The 17,170-nt window shown below is 42.6% G+C and overlaps 1 protein-coding gene across 8 annotated transcripts in view; it reads left to right on the plus strand.

The window, feature by feature from the left end:
* The window catches only part of camk2d2 (calcium/calmodulin-dependent protein kinase (CaM kinase) II delta 2), a 47,064-nt gene that overhangs the window by 6,843 nt on the left and 23,051 nt on the right, over positions 1-17,170 (plus strand). For 7 of the 8 annotated variants that reach the window (XM_035529688.1, XM_035529687.1, XM_035529689.1 and 4 more), the window contains exons 3-10: positions 7,185-7,244; positions 7,381-7,435; positions 8,092-8,157; positions 8,769-8,841; positions 13,963-14,065; positions 15,263-15,346; positions 15,722-15,816; positions 16,424-16,546. In XM_035529688.1, coding sequence (XP_035385581.1) covers positions 7,185-7,244; positions 7,381-7,435; positions 8,092-8,157; positions 8,769-8,841; positions 13,963-14,065; positions 15,263-15,346; positions 15,722-15,816; positions 16,424-16,546 — 659 coding nt within the window. Of the gene's footprint in view, positions 1-7,184; positions 7,245-7,380; positions 7,436-8,091; positions 8,158-8,768; positions 8,842-12,246; positions 12,280-13,962; positions 14,066-15,262; positions 15,347-15,721; positions 15,817-16,423; positions 16,547-17,170 lie in introns of those variants that run through there. The other variant, XM_035529694.1, reaches the window with a different exon arrangement.

Raw genomic sequence — 17,170 nt, forward strand, 5'->3', positions numbered from 1 at the left:
CACCTTCGGGTGTGTGTCTCTCTTTGACCTTTGACCTTTGGCACAGATGTTTCTGTATACCATGACAGCCACTTGGTTGTGGTGTTCCATGTGTGTTCTGCCTGCTACCATCTTGCATCCTGCTGTTATGTACTGGATTGTCTCAGGGGTGTCTTTGCACAGCCTGCATCTGAGCTCCTTCCTGGTGTGGTAGATCCCAGCCTCTACTGATCTTGTATTAAGAACTTGCTGCCATGATTAGTGTGGTTGTTTATGTAGCAGCATGTAGTAACAGTCCTCTATTCTCCATTCTCATCCATGAGTGTCTTGTATTTGTTACAGCTGCCCAATTTTCATCACATTGCCCTGGTCCTCCAACATCTGAAGCCTTCACCTCGGTGACCCGGCCAACATCCGAGACGGAGCGACTCTCTTGTTTTTATGTAGTCAGCTCTGTTACTACATATCTGCTGTAGGAGACTAGTTAGCTCTGTTACTACATACCTGCTGTAGGAGACTAGTTAGCTCTGTTACTACACACCTGCTGTAGGAGACTAGTTAGCTCTGTTACTACACACCTGCTGTAGGAGACTAGTTAGCTCTGTTACTACATACCTGCTGTAGGAGACTAGTTAGCTCTGTTACTACACACCTGCTGTAGGAGACTAGTTAGCTCTGTTACTACATACCTGCTGTAGGAGACTAGTTAGCTCTGTTACTACATACCTGCTGTAGAAGACTAGTTAGCTCTGTTACTATATACCTGCTGTAGGAGACTAGTTAGCTCTGTTACTACATACCTGCTGTAGGAGACTAGTTAGCTCTGTTACTACACACCTGCTGTAGGAGACTAGTTAGCTCTGTTACTACATACCTGCTGTAGGAGACTAGTTAGCTCTGTTACTACACACCTGCTGTAAGAGACTAGTTAGCTCTAATTCTACACACCTGCTGTAGGAGACTAGTTAGCTCTGTTTCTACACACCTGCTGTAGGAGACTAGTCAATTTTCTTTACTACACACCTGCTGTAGGAGACTAGTTAGGTCTGTTTCTACACACCTGCTGTACTAGTCAATTTTCTTTACTACACACCTGCTGTTATCTCATAGTTACTGCTGTTTGTCCATCATTACTGCTGTTTTCCCATCATTACTGGTGTAGCTAGCAACTCAGCGATGGTGAACGGCATGCATAATATGACACAGCCATCTGGTGTCATACAGCACACAGTACAACCAATTAAGTACCAGTACAGAGCAGAATAACAGAACCTATTTCACCATGTTGAATATACCAGTTAAGGCAAGATGTAACCTACCTACAAAATAGATCTAATAAAAACAGGACATTTTGTGTCCTGGGAAATGCAATTTATTTTCCAGGACAGACCATCAACAGCAAGGAAACCAGGGCGGATAGTCACCCATGCCATGTGAGCTGAGCGCTACCCAAAGGTCCAAATAACAGATACACTTGTTGAGAAGTAAATGATGTTTTTAGGTAGCTAATCAACTGTAACTCACTAACCCTAGCTCATTTACTATAACTCACTAACACTAGCTCAATAACTGTAACTCAACTAACCCTATTTCAATAACTATAACTCATTAACCCTAGTTCATTAACTGTAACTCACTAACCCTAGCTCATTTACTAGAACTCACTAACCCTAGCTCATTAACTATAACTCAGTAACACTAGCTCAATAAGTATAACTCACTAATCCTAGATCATTAACTATATCTCATTAACCCCAGCTCAATAACTATAACTTACTAACCCTAGATCGTTAACTATAACTCACTAACCCTAGATCGTTAATTATAACTCACTAACCCTAGCTCATTATCTATAACTCACTAATCCTAGATCGTTAACTATAACTTACTAACCATAGATCGTTAACTATAACTCACTAACACTTGCTCAATAACTATAAGTTACTAACCCAGCTCAATAACTATAACTTAGTAACACTAGCTCATTAATTATAACTCACTAACCCTATCTCAATAACTATAACTCACTAACACTATCTTAATAACTATAACTCACTAACATTAGCTCATTAACTATAACTCAGTAACGCGAGCTCATTAACTATAACTCACTAACACTAGCTCATCAACTATAACTCACTATCTCAATTACTATAATTCGCTAACCCTAGATTGTTAACTATACCTCACTAACCCAGCTCAATAACTATAACTCACTAACACTAGCTCATTAACTATACCTCACTAACCCTAGATCAATAACTATAACTCACTAACACTAGCTGAATAACTATAACTCACTGGCAGTCGTGAACAAGGAAGTCAAAGAGAGATTCTGTGAGTCCTAGCTGTATACAGGCCGTGGAGTGACACCAGTTCATGTTTAAGCAACTAAATGCTACTGTTTTAACTTTAGAATTCAAAAATCAATATTCTGTGGAATAATCCCAGTTTTTCACACTCCTTGTTAAGTAGGATTTGGTTCAGGTGATCATCTCATCAGTCTCCCCAATATGTACCAACGTGTGTTGGAATTCCTCACACAGTGGGGAATGGAAAGACTGATGTACATGTAAAGATGAAGTGATATAGGGATGAAATCTTGGAGTGGTCTCTTAATGTTTCTCAGAGCTGTATATGGTGGGCATATATGGTTTGGATGTGTGGTTTATATCTGTTTTATATCTGGATCATATCTTCATTACTGTAGTTTTGTAATTATGCCCTATTAGTGCATTTACAGTATTAAAACATATCAGACAATTATACAGCCACATTGCTGCACACGGTGGGCAGGACACAACCTGAGAATCACCATAGTCAGATTTTACATAAGGGCATTTTGTGTTAAATTTTTACTTGCAATATCGAAATGCTGCAATTGTAAAGGACCTTCTATTTGCATGCAGGACCGGTTCTACTGCAGAATGCAGAGAGGTCTGATTGGTGGAGGAGTTGCTAGACAACAGATGTGAATGGTCCATAGGTGGAAAACCTGTGGAGCAGACAGAGAGAAATAGAAACAAAAAACAAAGTATATGTGTTCAAGAGAGAGAGAGCTTAGAGAGGGGAGCGAGAGTGTGAACACAGAAAGAGATAGAATTGAGGAAACACCTGGATGAAGACAGAGAGAAAGCATGACTTTCTAAAAAATAAGGGCATATACAAAAGTTATAATAAATTTAAACAACACTGTAAAACAGCAGTCTTAATGAAGTTAAACACCACTGTAAAACAGCAGTCCTAATGAACTTAAACACCACTGTAGAACAGCAGTCATAATGAAGTTAAACACCACTGTAAAACAGGAGTCCTAATGAAGTTAAACACCACTGTAAAACAGGAGTCCTAATGAAGTTAAACACCACTGTAATACAGCAGGCCTAATGAAGTTAAACACCACTGTAAAACACCAGTCCTAATGAAGTTAAACACCACTGTAAAACAGCAGTCCTAATGAAGTTAAACACCACTGTAAAACAGGAGTCCTAATGAAGTTAAACACCACTGTAAAACAGCAGGCCTAATGAAGTTAAACACCACTGTAAAACAGCAGTCCTAATGAAGTTAAACACCGCTGTAAAACAGCAGTCCTAATGAAGTTAAACACCACTGTAGAACAGCAGTCAATGAAGTTAAACACCACTGTAAAACAGCAGTCCTAATGAAGTTAAACACCACTGTAAAACAGCAGTCCTAATGAAGTTAAACACCACTGTAAAACAGCAGTCCTAATGAAGTTAAACCACACTGTAAAACAGCAGTCCTAATGAAGTTAAACACCACTGTAAAACAGCAGTCCTAATGAAGTTAAACACCACTGTAAAACAGCAGTCCTAATGAAGTTAAACACCACTGTAAAACAGCAGTCCTAATGAAGTTAAACAGTGCTTTCACACTGTGCCGCATGACAGGAGCTGTGTCTCACCACAGATTGCTGAAGGAAAATGGCCCATGTCAACACAGCTGTTAAACAGGACAAAAAATAGATGTCCTATTAAATTCCCAAAACAATGACGGAAGAGCCTGAGGCTGACCTGAAATGGGTCATCACTCTCCTCACTCTCCTCTCCTCACTCTCCACACTCTCCTTTCTTCACTATCCTCACTCTCCTCACTCTCCTCTCTTCAGTGTCTTCTCACTCTCCTCATTCTCCTCTCCTCACGCTCTCCATACACTCCTCACTCTCCTCACACTCCTCTCTTCACTGTCCTCACTCTCCTCACTCTCCTCACTCTCTTCTCCTCACTCTCCCCACACCCTCCACTCCTTCATTCAAATAGATGGTGACTTAATTTAGTTTAGTACTATCTTATATAATACAATTAAATAAGTAAATATGCAAGTCCCGTATGGTGTAGACACTGCTGTATTATTGTATAGTGTAATAGTGTAGACTGCTGTATTATTGTATAGTGTAATAGTGTAGACTGCTGTATTATTGTATAGTGTAATAGTTTAGACTGCTGTATTAGTGTATAGTGTCATAGTGTAGACACTGCTGTATTATTGTATAGTGTAATAGTGTAGACTGCTGTATTACTGTATAGTGTCATAGTGTAGACACTGCTGTATTAGTGTATAGTGTAATAGTGTAGACTGCTGTATTATTGTATAGTGTAATAGTTTAGACTGCTGTATTAGTGTATAGTGTCATAGTGTAGACACTGCTGTATTAGTGTATAGTGTAATAGTGTAGACTGCTGTATTACTGTATAGTGTCATAGTGTAGACACTGTTGTATTAGTGTATAGTGTAATAATGTAGACTGCTGTATTAGTGTATAGTGTAATAGTGTAGACTGCTGTATTACTGTATAGTGTCATAGTGTAGACACTGCTGTATTACTGTATAGTGTCATAGTGTAGACACTGCTGTATTAGTGTAATAATGTAGACTGCTGTATTAGTGTATAGTGTAATAGTGTAGACTGCTGTATTACTGTATAGTGTCATAGTGTAGACACTGCTGTATTATTGTATAGTGTAATAGTGTAGACTGCTGTATTACTGTATAGTGTCATAGTGTAGACACTGCTGTATTAGTGTATAGTGTAATAGTGTAGACTGCTGTATTACTGTATAGTGTCATAGTGTAGACTGCTGTATTAGTGTATAGTGTCATAGTGTAGACACTGCTGTATTAGTGTATAGTGTAATAGTGTAGACTGCTGTATTACTGTATAGTGTCATAGTGTAGACACTGTTGTATTAGTGTATAGTGTAATAATGTAGACTGCTGTATTAGTGTATAGTGTAATAGTGTAGACTGCTGTATTACTGTATAGTGTCATAGTGTAGACACTGCTGTATTACTGTATAGTGTCATAGTGTAGACACTGCTGTATTAGTGTATAGTGTAATAATGTAGACTGCTGTATTAGTGTATAGTGTAATAGTGTAGACTGCTGTATTACTGTATAGTGTCATAGTGTAGACACTGCTGTATTATTGTATAGTGTAATAGTGTAGACTGCTGTATTACTGTATAGTGTCATAGTGTAGACACTGCTGTATTAGTGTATAGTGTAATAGTGTAGACTGCTGTATTACTGTATAGTGTCATAGTGTAGACACTGCTGTATTAGTGTATAGTGTAATAGTGTAGACTGCTGTATTACTGTATAGTGTCATAGTGTAGACACTGTATTAGTGTATAGTGTCATAGTGTAGACACTGCTGTATTATTGTATAGTGTAATAGTGTAGACTGCTGTATTACTGTATAGTGTCATAGTGTAGACACTGCTGTATTAGTGTATAGTGTAATAGTGTAGACTGCTGTATTACTGTATAGTGTCATAGTGTAGACACTGCTGTATTAATGTATAGTGTAATAATGTAGACTGCTGTATTAGTGTATAGTGTCATAGTGTAGACACTTCTGTATTATTGTATAGTGTAATAATGTAGACTGCTGTATTAGTGTATAGTGTAATAGTGTAGACTGCTGTATTGCTGTATAGTGTAATAGTGTAGACACTGCTGTTAGTGTATAGTGTAATAGTGTAGACTGCTGTTTTGCTGTATATTGTAATAGTGTAGATTACTGTATTAGTGTATAGTGCAATAGTGCAGACAATGCTGTATTAGTGTATAGTGTAATAGTGTAGATTACTGTATTAGTGTATAGTGTAATAGTGCAGACAATGCTGTATTAGTGTATAGTGTAATAGTATAGACACTGCTGTATTGCTGTGTAGTGTAATAATGTAGACACTGCTGTTTTAGTGTATAGTGTAATAGTGTAGACTACTGTGTTGCTGTATAGTGTAATAGTGTAGACACTACTGTATTAGTATATAGTGTAATAGTGTAGACTGCTTTATTGCTGCATAGTGTAGAAACTGCTGTATTGCAGTTTAGTGTAATAGTGTAGACTGCTGTATTAGTGTATAGTGTAATTGTGTAGACACTGCTGTATTAGTGTATAGTGTAATAGTGTAGACTGCTGTATTAGTGTATAGTGTAATAGTGTAGACACTGCTGTTAGTGTATAGTGTAATAGTGTAGACTGCTGTATTAGTGTATAGTGTAATAATGTAGACTGCTGTATTAGTGTATAGTGTAATAGTGTAGACTGCTGTATTGCTGTATAGTGTAATAGTGTAGACTGCTGTATTAGTGTATAGTGTAATAATGTAGACTGCTGTATTAGTGTATAGTGTAATAGTGTAGACTGCTGTATTGCTGTATAGTGTAATAGTGTAGACTGCTGTATTAGTATATAGTGTAATAGTGAAGACTGTTGTATTACTGTACAAAATAGAATGCATAGAGGAATAATAAAGTCGATACCATCCTGAGATCTATCACCTCAGGACATTATTTGCCAAAATTAGAAATAAATTATCTATCCATTGTTCCACTATTGTTGCAGTACATTACCAATGGTCCACTACACCACCCACTGGTCCATTACACTACCAATACACTATCCATCGGTACACTACACTACCACTACACTACCCACTGGTCCACTACACTACCCACTACACTATCCACTACACTATCCCCTGGTCCACTACACTACCACTACACTATACACTGGTCTACTACACTACCCACGGGTCCACTACACTACCACTACACTAAACACTATACACTGGTCTACTACACTACCCACTGGTCCACTACACTATGCACTGGAACACTATGTTAGTCTCTGGAATCATAATAATTTGAATCATTTTCACTCGCTCTCAGATCACCAGAAGCTGGAACGAGAGGCAAGAATTTGCCGGCTCTTAAAACACCCCAATATTGGTATGATCCTTTACCTCTCTTATGTTTTGGTTATTAATATGATTCCTCTACTGTTCCCACATGCACTTGCTGTGTTTTTCAGGCTGTGCTTAAAATAGTTGAAACTGAAAGTTATTTTTTTGCCATTTGTCTACAGTTCGACTCCATGACAGTATCTCTGAGGAGGGCTTCCATTACTTAGTGTTTGATCTGTAAGTATTATCAATAAGTGTTTCATTTATATGGATATTGAGCTGGATTTGGAAGTATGCTTGTTTTCTATTTTGTGCAATCCTGATACATAAGCATGACCACCAGGTGGCGATCTTCTCACAATTCAGCGCTTCACAACTTCAAACTGGAATGTGTGGAATTATAATGTCAGTGTAAAAATTTCAGAATTATTTCCATGTTATCCTCCCCCTTGCTCCCTCTCTCTCTCTCTCTCTCTCTCTCTCTCTCTCTCTCTCCCTCTCTCTCATCTTTCTCTCTTCCTGTCATCTTTTTCTCTCTCCCCTATCTCTCTTTTTCCCATCTCTCATCTTTTTCTTTCCTCATCTCTTTCTCTCCTCATCCCCTGTTCTCGCTTTCTGTGCTTCCTGCACCTGTCCCTCATTCTCAGCCTGACCACTGCAGACCACTGACCACGTCTGAGTCACTGGAAGAGAGCTGACTGAAGAGACACTGTGTACAAAACAATATACAATTTATGTGTAATATTAGTGGACCAGATGAGAGGGACTTTTATTATAGAGTGCTGTGTCATGATATGTGTGACCTCTGCACTGTTTTGAACAGAAGACCCACCACAATCATGGACAACCTTTGTTTATGGATTTGACAGATGTGATTTGACCTTTAACCTTAGGGTCACTGGAGGAGAGCTGTTTGAAGACATTGTAGCAAGAGAGTACTATAGTGAGGCTGATGCCAGGTACAACACACACACACACACACACACAGAAACACACACAATCACACACATGCGTACACACACATGCACACACACACATACACACACACACACACACACACAAACACACAGAAACACACACAATCGCACACATGCGTACACACACATGCACACACACACACACACAAACACATACACACACATGCATACACACGCACACACACACACACATACATACACACATACATACATACACACATACTCACACGCACGCACACACACACACACACACACACACCCATACACACACACAGAAACACACACAATCGCACACATGCGTATACACACATGCACACACACATTTCACATACTGAGATGGATAATGCGGTGCCTTCACAAGGTCTCATTAGTGCATCAGTTTTCTAATGTGTGTGTAAATAATTAAATCAAACATAAATATGAACAACGTAACAGGGGAATCTGAACTTTTACTCATTATACTCATGTGTTCCTGCTCCCCTCTGCCCTCTCTCCCCCCTCTCTTCCCCCCCTCTCTCTCCCCCCCCCTCTCCCTCTCTCTCCCCCCCCCTCTCCCTCTCTTTCTCTCTCTCTCCCTCTATCTGCTCTCTCAGTCATTGTATCCAGCAGATTTTAGAGAGCGTTCATCACTGCCATGTTAACGGGATTGTCCACAGGGATCTGAAGGTCAGAAGAAACACACACACACACACACACACACTCACACACACTCACACACACACTCACACACACCGTAAGAGAGAGAGCCCCAGACAGCGTGGCCTGCTGTGGTGAAGTCAGAGCCAGATTTAGCAGGTGTGACGTCAAGCAGGCACACACTGTACTGCAGCTCTGCAATCCACCTCTCCTATACCTCTCTCCTCTACCTCTCTCCTCTCCTCCTCTCCACCTCTCCTCTACCTCTCTCCTCTCCTCCTCTCCACCTCTCCTCTACCTCTCTCCTCTCCTCCTCTCCACCTCTCCTCTACCTCTCTCCTCTCCTCCTCTCCACCTCTCCTCTACCTCTTTCCTCTCCTCAAGTTCAAGTTTCAAGTTCAAGTTTGGTTTATTTGTCACATACATAGTCATACACAGTACAACACGCAGTGAAATGGTGGAGAGTGCTCTGTCCAAACTGAGGAAGAGAACCAGGGGTGCATAGAGAAAAAAATATATATATACAGATAAATATATATTCTATGTATGTACAAAAATATATTAACAATGTATGTACAATATATGTATATTATGATTATATACACAATGTACAATGTATATGGTTGAGTATATATGTACACAATCTACAGAATGTACAGATCCATTGTATAGTACCATCTAAATCTATATATACAGATGTACAGATATACAGTCATGTTACGTGGTGGTACAGATATACAGTCATGTTACGTAACAGTCATGTTACGTGGTGGTGGTGGTGGTCCCCACAGTTTATCAGTTTCCCTGATTCAGGGCCCGAATGGCCTGTGGGAAGAAGCTCCTCTTCAGCCTCTCTGTCTTGGCCTTCAGGGAACGGAAGCGCCTCCCTGACCTCAACAGAGAGAACAGTCTATTGTTGGGATGGGTGGGGTCCTTCACAATTTTCCTGACCTTGGTTTGGCACCGCTTGTAGTAGGTGGTCTGCAGGTCAGGAAGTTCCGAGTGAGTGATGCGCTCTGCTGAACGCACTACCCTTTGGAGTGCTTGTCTGTCCTGCTTGGTGCTATTCCCAAACCAGACTGTGATGTTCCCCGTGAGGATGCTCTCGATAGTGCAGGTGTAGAAGTTCCGCAGTACCTTGGAGGGCAGTCTGAAGTCCCTTAGGCGTCTGAGGTGGTAAAGACGCTGACGAGCCTTCTTTGCCAGGGAGCTGGTATGGCGGGACCAGGACAGGTCCTGCGAGATGTGAACACCAAGGTACCTGAAACTATCTACTCTCTCCACCGTGGTTCCACTGATCCTCACAGGTTGGTAGTGCCGCTCCTGCTTCTTGCTGCAATCCACGATCAGCTCCTTTGTCTTACTGACGTTTAGGAGGAGATTATTTTCCTGGCACCAGTTTTCCAGGTGTTTAATCTCCTCCAGGTAGGCCCTCTCGTCGTTGTCCGAGATCAGACCCACGACAACGGTGTCATCAGCAAACTTGACAATGGTGTTAGAGCTGGAAGTGGCTGTGCAGTCGTAGGTGTACAGTGAGTAGAGCAGGGGGCTTAGGACACAACCCTGAGGAGCTCCAGTGCTGAGGGTGAGGGTGGATGAGGCGCAGTTGCCCACCCGTACTGATTGTGGTCTGTCTGTTAGGAAGTTGGAGATCCAGTCGCACAGGGATGTATGCAGTCCTAGATCTCCCAACTTAGTAGTGAGTAGGGAGGGAATGATAGTGTTAAATGCTGAACTGTAGTCGACAAATAGCATTTTAACATAATTTCCCCTCCCTTCGTCCAGGTGAGTCAGTGTAGTGTGGAGCAGATGTGCAATCGCATCGTCAGTGGAGCGGTTGTGGCGGTATGCAAACTGCAGTGGGTCCGTGGAGGCTGGCAGTGAAGATGTGATGAAGTCTCTAACTAGCTTTTCAAAGCACTTCATCACGACTGATGTGAGGGCGACAGGGCGGTAGTCATTGAGGTCGGAGGGTCGAGGTTTCTTCGGGACGGGGACGATGGTGGACCGCTTGAAGCTGGACGGGACAATACCGAGCGTCAGGGAGAGATTGAAGATGTCGGTGAATACCGGGGCTAGCTGATCTGCGCAGGCTTTGAGGACCCTCCCGCAGATACCGTCTGGTCCCATCGCCTTCCTGGTATTCACCCTTTTAAACACTCTCCTCACGTCACTCTCCGTGATGATGAGAGGGCGCTGCTCTATGGTGGGCCCCGCGCATGTGCCACCGGCTGCGCCGATAGTGCCACTTGCACCAGCACCGTTAGCATTGGCGCTGTTAGCACTAGCGCCGTTAGCATTTGTGCTGCTAGCATTAGCGCTGCTAGATGTAGCCTCGAAGCGAGCAAAGAATGTATTCAGCTCGTTCGCCAGAGACTCATCCGCACTCATCAGCCCAGAGGGTGGGCTCCTGTAGTCCGTGATCATCCGTAGTCCCTGCCACAGGGATCTAGAGCCACTCTGCTGGAACTGTGTCTCTAGTTTCTTCCCGTAGCGCCGCTTCGCCTCCCTCACCGCCCTGCGCACTCCGTATGCTGCAGACTTGTACTCGTCCATGTTCCCGCTGATGATCCCCGCATTGTAGGCAGCAGTTCGAGAGTTCAGAGCCTCGCGGATGGTTCTGTCCACCCAGGGCTTCTGGTTGGAAAACTTCTTGATGGTGATTCTTGGGATCGTGTCGTCCACCAGTTTCCCAATAAATCCTACTACTGCCTCCGTAAACTCGCTGACATCATCAGTGCTGCGCCGGAACATGTCCCAGTCCGCGTCATCCAGAGCGTCCTGCAGAGCGGCCACCGATTGGTCTGTCCAGCGCGCGACCTCCCTCTGAACCGGAGCTTCCCGTTTCAGCCGTTGTTTATATTTTGGTAGGAGGAAGATGGCGGCGTGGTCCGACTTACCAAACGGTGGATGAGCTAGTGCCTTGTAGCTGTCCTTGTATGGGGTGTAGCAGTGATCTAGTGTCCTATTTCCCCTGGTGGGGAAGGTTACGTGCTGGTAAAGGTTGGGCACCGCACGCTTGAGGTTAGCGCTGTTGAAATCCCCAACCACAATAAGTGCAGCGTCCCGGTGCTGTGCCTGAAACTGTGTGAGAGCCTCATGAAGTTCCCACAGTGCAGTGTCCATGTTAGCCTGAGGTGGGATGTACACGGTGTTGATGATGACCGAAGTGAACTCCCGAGGAAGGTAGAAAGGACGAAGTTTGAGGGCGAGCAGCTCCAGGTTGGGTGAGCAGGAGCAGGCGAGAGTAACAACATTGGCATTGTTGCACCAGCTGTTGTTTACCATCACACACACTCCGCCGCCTCTCGACTTCCCCGAATCTGCCGTCCTGTCCATGCGGTGAACCGAGAAGAACTCGGCCGGCTGGATAGCGTGGTTTGGTACCGCTGGGTTCAGCCACGACTCGGTGAAGCAGAGGAGATTGCAATCCCGAATGTCCCTCTGGAACTTTATCCTGGCCCGGAGGTCGTCGAGCTTGTTATCCAGAGACTGGACTCTCCACCTCTCCTCTACCTCTCTCCTCTCCTCCTCTCCACCTCTCCTCTACCTCTCTCCTCTCCTCTTATCCACCTCTCCTCTACCTCTCTCCTCTCCTCCTCTCCACCTCTCCTCTACCTCTCTCCTCTCCTCCTCTCCACCTCTCCTCTACCTCTCTCCTCTCCTCCTATCCACCTCTCCTCTACCTCTCTCCTCTCCTCCTCTCCACCTCTCCTCTACCTCTTTCCTCTCCTCCTCTTCACCTCTCCTCTACCTCTCTCCTCTCCTCCTCTCCACCTCTCCTCTACCTCTTTCCTCTCCTCCTCTCCACCTCTCCTCTACCTCTCTCCTCTCCACCTCTCCTCTACCTCTCTCCTCTCCTTCTATCCACCTCTCCTCTACCTCTTTCCTCTCCTCCTCTCCACCTCTCCTCTACCTCTCTCCTCTCCTTCTATCCACCTCTCCTCTACCTCTTTCCTCTCCTCCTCTCCACCTCTCCTCTACCTCTCTCCTCTCCTCCTCTCCACCTCTCCTCTATCTCTCTCCTCTCCTCCTCTCCACCTCTCCTCTACCGCTTTCCTCTCCTCCTCTCCACCTCTCCTCTACCTCTCTCCTCTCCTCCTCTCCACCTCTCCTCTATCTCTCTCCTCTCCTCCTCTCCACCTCTCCTCTACCTCTCTCCTCTCCTCCTCTCCACCTCTCCTCTACCTCTTTCCTCTCCTCCTCTTCACCTCTCCTCTACCTCTCTCCTCTCCTCCTCTCCACCTCTCCTCTACCTCTCTCCTCTCCTCCTCTCCACCTCTCCTCTACCTCTCTCCTCTCCTCCTCTCCACCTCTCCTCTACCTCTTTCCTCTCCTCCTCTCCACCTCTCCTCTACCTCTCTCCTCTCCTCCTCCTGTCTTTACACTATGACAATTCTGTGATATTTTGGATTAGGGACAAATCTAGATCTAGAGAGAGAGAGCGATTAGTAAGTAATGTATTAAAATCTAGATCTAGAGAGAGAGAGAGAGAGAGAGAGTAGTAAGTAATGCATTAAAATTTAGATCTAGAGAGAGCGAGTAATAACTAATGTATTCATATCTAGACCTAGAGAGAGAGAGAGCGATTAGTAAGTAATGTATTAAAATCTAGATCTAGAGAGAGAGAGCGAGTAGTAAGTAATGTATTAAAATTTAGATGTAGAGAAAGAGAGCAAGTAGTAACTAATGTTTTAAAATCTAGACCTAGAGAGAGAGAGAGTGAGTATTAACTAATGTATTAAAATTTAGATCTAGAGAGAGAGAGCGAGTAGTAACTAATGTATTAAAATTTAGATCTAGAGAGAGAGAGCGAGTAGTAACTAATGTATTAAAATTTAGATCTAGAGAGAGAGAGTGAGTAGTAACTAATGTATTAAATGTCACTTACCTTCACAATTATTTATTCATTAATGACATTATGATAATTATTTACCGTGCTGAAGTAGCCAGAAGAAAAACAAAACCTTTCCAGCGATAAGCGTGTGTGTGTGTGTGTGTCTGTGTGTGTGTGTGTGTGTCTGTGTGTGTGTGTGTGTGTGTGTGTGTGTGTGTGTGTGTGTGCGTATGTGTGTGTCTGTGTGTCTGTGTGTGAAAGAAAGAGACTCACCACAAGCCCACATATCCACTGGTCTTTGTGTTTGTTTGCAGCCTGAGAACTTGCTGTTAGCGAGTAAGATGAAGGGAGCTGCAGTAAAGCTGGCAGACTTTGGTCTGGCTATAGAGGTGCAGGGTGAGCAGCAAGCCTGGTTTGGTAAGTACAAACACAAACATACACACACTCTCAGGACATCTATAACCATACACACTCTCTCAGGGCATCTATAACCATACACACACTCTCAGGACATCTATAACCATACACACATTCTCAGGGCATCTATAACCATACACACACTCTCAGGGCATCTATAACCATACACACTCTCAGAACATCTATAACCATACACATACTCTCAGGGAATCTATAACCATACACACACTCTCAGGACATCTATAACCATACACACACTCTCAGGGCATCTATAACCATACACACACTCTCAGGGAATCTATAACCATACACACACTCTCAGGGCATCTATAACCATACACACACTCTCAGGGCATCTATAAACTCAGGGCTTTTATAAACATACAAACACTGAGGTCTCAGGACATTTATAAATATGGTGGCAGGATCTCCACCAGCATCATTTGATGGACAGCAAACCAAATTGAAGGCGTTTGAGTAGTGAACACTTACATTATCCCGTAGTCTATCGTCGTCTCCCGTCGTCTCCCGTAGTTATCCCATAGTCTCGACATTTGGAAAGTCATGTCTTACCCAACATTTTCAATCTCTGAGTTTGGTTAGTGTGAGATGTAAGAAACTCACCATCCATTAGTATACAAATTACAAATTTATCAGATATATAAAGTCTAAAATGATAAATGATAAAATTGAAAAAATAAGAATATAAAATAGCTTATATCAATGATATTTATGGACTATATAGATGAAGTTTTAAATATTAATGATCTATTTTTAAATATTAACATTTTTAAATATTATTGAGCTATTGAACCTTAAATATTAATGAGCTATTGAACAGAACATCCATTCAACTAAGAGGCAACATAACCAATTTAATCAGCATGACATATGAATCTGGGAAGTGTGAACAGCTTCACTCACACACTGGTATGAGATCTTCTAAAACTCATGAATTTGTACAGATGTTCTAAAAATCACAGTGTAATCTCTGTGTTATCTGTGTGTAATGTGTGTTGTCTGTGTGTAATGTATGTAATCTGTGTGTTATCTGTGTGTAATGTGTGTAATCTTTGTGTTATCTGAGTTTAATGTGTGTAAACTGTGTGTTATATGTGTGTAATATGTGTGTAACTGTGTGTAATATGTGTAATCTCTGTGTTATCTGCATGTAATGTGTGTAATCTGTGTGCTTAGGCTTTGCTGGAACGCCTGGCTACTTGTCTCCTGAGGTTCTGAGAAAAGACCCATATGGCAAACCAGTGGATATGTGGGCTTGTGGTGAGTCTCTCTCTCTCTCTCTCTCTCTCTCTCTCTCTCTCTCTCTCTCTCTCTCTCACACACACACACACACACACATACACATACACACACACACACACACACACACATGCACATGCACACACACAGACACATGCACATACACACACACACAAACACACACACACATGCACACACACACGCACATACACATACACGCACACACACACACACACACATACACACACTTAAGACTACATCTACTCTAGTGGTTAACATCAGGGGTGGGTCTTTTTTTGTGTGTGTGTGTCTGTGTGTGTATTATAAGGTTAGGATGACGGATATGTTTTCCTGTGTGTCTGTTTCCTTGTGTGTATGTGTGTGTGTGTGTTATAGGTGTGATCCTCTATATCCTGCTGGTGGGATATCCTCCATTCTGGGATGAAGATCAGCATCGTCTTTATCAGCAGATCAAGGCTGGCGCATATGATGTAACACACACACACACACACACACACAAACACATATACACATGCGCGCACACACACACACACACACACACGTGCACACACACATACACACACATACACACAAACACACACATATACACACGCACACACACACACACACACACAGGCACCCACACACACACAAGCACACATAAGCATGCATGCATGCACGCACACATACACACACACTTAAAACACATAGCCTTTATACACTGTCAGCATATTCAACACACACTACCATATCAGTGTCACTAATGTACCTAACACACTCAACTGGTTACAGTTTTATTAACTGATATAGTGGTGACTGGTTACAGTTTTATTAACTGATATAGTGGTGACTGGTTACAGTTTTATTAACTGATATAATGGTGACAGGTTACAGTTTTATTAACTGATATGGTGGTGACAGGTTACAGTTTTATTAACTGACATGGTGATGACTGTTTACAATTTTATTAACTGATATAATGGTGACAGGTTACAGTTTTATTAACTGATATAATGGTGACAGGTTACAGTTTTATTAACTGATATAATGGTGACAGGTTACAGTTTTATTAACTGATATAGGTTTGACTGCTTACAGTTTCCGTCTCCGGAGTGGGACACGGTGACTCCTGAAGCCAAAGATCTGATTAATAAAATGCTGACGATCAATCCATCCAAGCGCATCACAGCAGCAGAAGCTCTCAAACACCCCTGGATCTGTGTATGTGTTCACACACACACACACACACACACACACACACACACACACACACACACACACACACACACACACACTCTGTTATTCATTTCATTTTAATTTTCATCTCTCAAAGAATGAGTCAGGCACATTTACACACTCAGAAATAAACCACAAACAAAGAATCGTCTACACATAGTACTGTTTTATGCTGTCTTCGCATTTCTGACTAACATAACAAATACTATATTCATGAACAACTGCTCTGGATCTCTGAACTATTTTAATAGTTGTTTACTGCGTCCACTTCAGGACAGCGTGGTCTGTAACACTTACTCTAGTCCTCAGTGCTACAACTCTGTTCAGTATACTGTTCCTCTGGTAACATGTGTGGCTTGTAGACATGAATATACAGGCACTGACCAGATTATCCCTGCCACTGAGAAAACCCACTTATCTACATGTAGAAATTGCAACTCTTTTTCCACTTTGAGAGTGAGGTTTGAGAGTTTGGGGACATTCAGCTCTCCCACACTGAGACCTTTAAGGGCAACAGATCAATGCTTTGATGCCGAGGCCTTGCTGAACACTGAAATTGTGTTCTGAGGTGTTATATGGTGTTCTGTGGTATTCATCAGTGTTATATGG

Source organism: Electrophorus electricus, chromosome 9 (assembly GCF_013358815.1).
Source record: "Electrophorus electricus isolate fEleEle1 chromosome 9, fEleEle1.pri, whole genome shotgun sequence".
NCBI lineage: Eukaryota > Metazoa > Chordata > Actinopteri > Gymnotiformes > Gymnotidae > Electrophorus > Electrophorus electricus.